Source organism: Nematolebias whitei, chromosome 6 (genome assembly GCF_014905685.2).
Source record: "Nematolebias whitei isolate Nwh7 chromosome 6, NemWhi1, whole genome shotgun sequence".
NCBI lineage: Eukaryota > Metazoa > Chordata > Actinopteri > Cyprinodontiformes > Rivulidae > Nematolebias > Nematolebias whitei.
Genome location: NC_056503.1, coordinates 52,895,515 through 52,901,656, shown reverse-complemented (window position 1 = coordinate 52,901,656; position 6,142 = coordinate 52,895,515). Strand labels below are relative to the sequence as shown.

At 41.0% G+C, this 6,142-nt stretch overlaps 1 protein-coding gene across 1 annotated transcript in view; it reads left to right on the top strand.

The window, feature by feature from the left end:
* Window positions 1–331: 331 nt before the first annotated feature.
* Window positions 332–6,142, top strand: part of LOC119411054 (amyloid protein-binding protein 2-like) — a 12,086-nt gene continuing 6,275 nt past the window's right edge. Inside the window, exons 1-4 of the mRNA XM_037677976.1 lie at window positions 332–452; window positions 695–818; window positions 1,205–1,373; window positions 1,452–1,541. Of these exons, the coding sequence (XP_037533904.1) occupies window positions 332–452; window positions 695–818; window positions 1,205–1,373; window positions 1,452–1,541 (504 nt within the window). The remainder of the gene's footprint in view (window positions 453–694; window positions 819–1,204; window positions 1,374–1,451; window positions 1,542–6,142) is intronic.

Genomic DNA, 6,142 nt, shown 5'->3' with positions numbered 1-6,142 from the left:
CTGGTTTTGGTTGTCAGCAGCGAAACTGGTTGATCCACTCTGAGAAGGTGCTATTTAAGAGACTGAGCTGAAAACAGCACCTCAGACTGAGGAAGTCTCTCGGATGAGGGACGAAACGTTTCTACATTTTTTTGTTGTTTTGCTTTGTTTTTTTTTGTTTTTTTGAATGTCCAGAGGACCAGATTTTACTTTTTTGGGTTAGACCTTTTAGTTTTAAATTATTAGATTTGTCTGCATTTTGTCATCTATAGAAATGAGTCTTAAGTGATATGCACTCTTTCTCTGTTCTCCCTGCTGCAGACATCTCCTGCACCACTGTTTCCAGGCCCTAATGGACCACGGTGTTAAAGTGGCATCAGTTCTAGCGAACTCCTTCAGTCGTCGCTGCTCCTACATCGCAGAGTCTGATGCCCATGTCAAAGAGAAGGCCGTCCAGTTTGGCTTTGTGCTGGGTGAGTATTTGTGGATAGACCCAGAGATTGGTTGGATGGTCATCTTTAATAACTCCTGGGACTGATGTGCAGTATTTCAGCATGAGCTTCTTAAATGCTACTTTGAAAGGTCTACGTACACGTTATGCTGCTAATGTTCATGTCAGGGGTTGACATATTCAACAAGTTGCTCCTTGCCTGCACTTACATGCTGTCAGAAGAGACTTGCATTAGTTTATAAGGAGTCTTCTTTTTGATTGTAGGTGGCTTCTTGTCTGATGCTGGCTGGTATGGAGATGCAGAAAAAGTGTTTCTGTCGTGTCTGCAGTTGTGTACTCTTCACAGCGAGCTCCTACACTGTTACCGGGCTGTGGAATGCTGTGTCAGGTCAATTCCCAAACAATCTGTGCGCTTCATTTACCATCAAATAGTTTCTTTAATTTGTAATGGATAGCCGTTTTATTGTCTTTGATCTTTACTCATAGCACATACGTTTTATTGCATTTCAATTATAACAGTCATTTAGTCATGTTCATGTACTAAGATATAAGTTTGTGGGATTTGGTGGTTTGAAATAACAATACAGCTACATTTTCTATTCCATTTTATTGAAAGGATTAGTTACAACCATTAAATGTTCATCTGTCTTTTCTAAACGGATGCACAGAAAAGTTTTAGAACAGACTTGAAATATAAACTTTAGAAAATATAGCAAAGTTGATCAGCTGAAGGCAAAATACTTTTTTGTTCAAGTTTCTCTCTTGTCATCTCAGACTGCTCCATGTGCGCAATGGTAATTGTAAATACCACCTGGGGGAGGAGACCTTCAAGCTTGCTCAGTCTTACATGGACAAACTAGCCAAACATGGCCATCAGGCCAACAAGGCAGCGCTCTATGGCGAGCTTTGTGCCTTGCTCTTTGCCAAAAGCCACTATGATGAGGTGGGAATCATTAACTGTGATTTCTGTTTGAGTATTATTTGTGTAATATATTTTTCTAAACTGCTCTTTGTATTCTAGGCATACAAGTGGTGTATAGAAGCTATGAAAGAAATAACTCCAGGGTTGCCTGTCAAAGTCGTTGTGGATGTTCTCCGACAAGCGTCCAAGGTAAAATTCAGAGTTTTTACCCCACCCCCACAAAAAAAGGTGTGTGTGTGTGTGTGTTGGGGTGGGGGGGGGAGGGAGAGATCTGATGAGGAAAGGAAAAAACCCACAGATGCATTAATTCAACACCTCTACAAAGTCTGGTCATATGGGCTTTACATATGTGACCCATTTAACCCACAGGTTAAATATAATATAATTATAATTAATTAATTATAATAATTAAATGTGCTTTTCTTTAGACAAATGGAAAAGGTATTTGCTGCCATTATATATATATCATTTACAATATCTATTCAATCTGAGAGTGTGGGGTGTTTGGGAACCAGCCTCTGTCTCGTAAAAGCTTTTTTGCAGGCAGATGTAAAAATAGCAAATAAATATTTATCAGCAGATCTGGACAGGCAATCACAATTCCCCCAAAATATGGACACAAACTGTAATGGTACATTATGGTTGAGTATAAAAGTTCGGGTTTTATAAATCTCTGCCCAAAATGGTTTTATTATTGCGTATTCCCAAAATACATGCCAATGGTCATCTTCCTGAGAGCCACACAGCCTCCCAACATTTAACACCCCCAGGATCAAAGTTCGCTTTTTGTTTTGGTGTAATAAAACAGCGAATTTCGCATTTCTGGTTAAACTCACACCGTGTATGAAAGTTAGTACATTTCCATTGAAACTCATAAATTTAACCATTCGTCTTTAGTCATCAATATTGGATTATTTATTTCCCCATTTTACTTTAATGTAGTCAGTGGAGTGGGTATTTTTCATCAGTTCAATTCAGTTTATTTCTATAGCGCCAAGTCGTAACAGAAGCCATCTCAGGACACTGAACAGAAACATTCACATACATTATAAATGCCAATTTGTAAAGTTATCTAAGGAAGAAGGAGCCAGCAGACTGTGTTGAGGCTTCTTTTTGTCGCAGTCTCTCATCCTGAGCAAGCACAAAGGCAACAGTGTAAAGGGAAAAACTCCCTCATAACAGGAAGAAACCTCCAGCAGAACCACGCTCAGGACAAGCGGCCATCTTCTTCAACAGGCTGGGTTTGAGGGGACAGGAAGGAGAAATGGACACAGAAAAGCAGGTCTAGAATGGAGACGAGCAGGTCCTCATTAGGAGGAAAGATAAAAAAAAACCCTACATGTTAAGATAGAAACAAATAAAAATTATTCATTTGTATTCATTATAGTAACTATTAATTTGACAAAATTAGGTCAGTTTGTCTTCTAGCAGTCTAAGCCTATAGCAGCATAACTAAGGGATAGGTCAGGAGACCAAGCCAACCCTAACTATAGAATTCATCAAAATGGAGAGATTAAGCCTAATCTTAAAAGTTGACAAGGTGTCAGCCTCATGGACAGAAACTGGAAGTTGGTTCCACAAGAGAGGAGCCTGAGAACTGGAAGATCTTCCTCCCATGTTGCTTTTGGAAACTCTAAGAACCACAAATAAACCTGCAGTCTGAGACCGAAGTGCTCTGTTATGAAAATACAGAACAATAAGATCTGTAAAATACAAACCGGATTCCAAAAAAGTTGGGACACTAAACAAATTGTGAATAAAAACTGAATGCAATGATGTGGCGATGGCAAATGTCAATATTTTATTCGTAATATAACATAGATGACAGATCAAAAGTTTAATCTGAGTAAATGTAACATTTTAAAGGAAAAATATGTTGATTCAAAATTTCACAGTGTCAACAAATCCCAAAAAAGTTGGGACAAGTAGCAATAAGTGGCTGGAAAAAGGAAATTGAGCATATAACGAACAGCTGGAAGACCAATTAACACTAATTAGGTCAATTGACAACATGATTGGGTATAAAAAGAGCTTCTCAGAGTGTCAGTGTCTCTCAGAAGCCAAGATGGTAAGAGGATCACCAATTCCACCATTGTTGCGCAGAAAGATAGTGCAGCAATACCAGAATGGTGTTACCCAGCGTAAAATAGCAAAGACTTTTAAGTTATCATCATCAACCGTGCATAACATCATCAAAAGATTCAGAGAATCTGGAACAATCGCTGTGCGTAAGGGTCAAGGCCGTAAAACTCTACTGGATGCTCGTGATCTCCGGGCCCTTAAACGTCACTGCACCTCAAACAGGAATGCCACTGTCAAGGAAATAACAGAATGGGCTCAGGAATACTTCCAGAAAGCATCGTCAGTGAACACAATCCACCGTGCCATCCGCCGTTGCCAGCTGAAACTCTACAGTGCAAAGAGGAAGCCATTTCTAAGCAAGCTCCACAAGCTCAGACGTTTGCACTGGGCCAGGGGTCATTTAAAATGGAGTGTGGCAAAATGGAAGACTGTTCTGTGGTCAGATGAGTCACGATTTGAAGTTCTTTATGGAACACTGGGACGCCATGTCATCCGGACCAGAGAGGACAAGGATAGCCCAAGTTGTTATCAACGCTCCGTTCAGAAGCCTGCATCACTGATGGTATGGGGTTGCATGAGCGCTTGTGGCATGGGCAGCTTGCATGTCTGGAAAGGCACCATTAATGCAGAGAACTATGTTCAGGTTCTAGAACAACATATGCTCCCATCTAGACGTCATCTCTTTCAGGGAAGACCCTGCATTTTTCAACACGATAATGCCAGACCACATTCTGCAGCAATCACAACATCATGGCTACGTAGGAGAAGGATCCAGGTAATGAAATGGCCAGCCTGCAGTCCACATCTTTCACCTATAGAGAACATTTGGTGCATCATAAAGAGGAAGGTGCGACAAAGAAAGCCCAAGACGATTGAACAGTTAGAGGCCTGTATTAGACATGAATGGGAGAGCATTCCTATTTCTAAACTTGAGAAACTGGTCTCCTCTGTCCCCAGACGTCTGTTGAGTGTTGGAAGAAGAAGGGGGGATGCCACACAGTGGTAAAAATGGACTTGTCCCAACTTTTTTGGGATTTGTTGACGCCATGAAATTTGGAAACAACAGATTTTTCCCTTAAAATGATACATTCTCTCAGTTTAAACTTTTGATCTGTGATTTGTGTTCTATTCTGAATAAAATATTAGATGTTGGCACCTCCACATCATTGCATTCACTTTTTATTCACAATTTGTTTAGTGTCCCAACTTTTTTGGAATCTGGTTTGTAGCTCCTGCAGTGATTCATTAGCATTAGCGTCCGGAGGAATGTAAACGACAGTGATGAAAGTCACTTTGAACTCGCGTGGTAGATAATGTGGCCGATATTTCATTGTTATTTGCTCCAAAGCCTTCGAGCATGAGAATTTACAACAGGACAGTTCGTGCACCAACTTTTACTCACGTAAATGCACACTCCGCCTCCCCGTGATTTCCCCGTTAGCTCGCTGCAGCGGTCCGCTCGAAAAAAGAGTGTCATCCAGCTGGAAGACTGTATCCGGCGTTTCGCTTGTAATCCACGTTTCTGTGAGGCAAAGCACTGCATACTTCTTCATCTCACTTCATATTTAGCTGATTTGAGGCTGATTCAGGACCTCTTTTCTTCCCTGCTTCTCTGGTGGGACCGAGCGAGCTCAGTTGAGCTGAGTCCAGACCAAACGTGAATGCAGGGCTCTGGATGCAGGACTCTGATTGGTCAGGGGGAGGAGTCACTGGATCTCATAAACTTTTCACTGAGCTGCCATTTGCAATTTCTCTGGATGCAGAGCAGCGGCTGGATCTATTTTTAAGATTTTAAAAACAATAATGACAACGCCGTGTTTAATTCTGAAGTCCAGGTGTATTTTGTGTTTGGTGACCGAAGATAAAATTTGAGCGAGTGGTGTCACCGCGGAGGATCATACGAGCTGTCGAGCCATTGAAGCACGCGAGGCCGAACCCCGAGCCCCGGACTTGCCTGCTCACAAAGGCCGGATTCGAGCCCTGGCAGGCGGGAGGACCGGGATGGAGGGACAGGGGTGGAAACTTTTTTTTTTTTTTTTTACATTTTATGTATCAGAATCAGAATCAGGATCAGTTTATTATCGCCATGTCAATGAACGAGGTTCACAAACTAGGAATTTGCTTCGACATAAGGTGCGAATAGTAATAAAGTAAAATAAAGTAAAAATAAAGTAAAAATTAAGTAAAAATGAGAACATTACACAAGACATAAGCCTGTGTACACCCACAAATAAAGTAAAATTAAAACCATAACATAACCATATGTATGCTGGTGAAGATTCTCATTCATCCAGGACATGATGAATTCAAAAAGCGTTCAATACAAAAACAACTGGACTTTATTTGTAACAGAAGACGTTTCGCTCCTCATCCGAGGAGCTTTCTCAATTCAAAGAGCAGAGAGTGAGAGATTCAGGTTATAAGGCTGAGTGAGATAAGACACATATACACACACACACATAAGACACACACACACATAAGACACACACACACATAAGACACACACACACACACACATAAGACACACACACACATAAGACACACACACACGCACACACATATATGTAGATTGGCAGTTCACACCTAAAAATCTAAAACAGTAGGTCTTTGTTCCTCTAATTCACAGACGAGGCCCCTCTGTTCCCATCAGGTGTGAAAACTGGCTGGGAATCTGTTTTAAAGTTGCATTATATGTTTTTGAAAGTGGG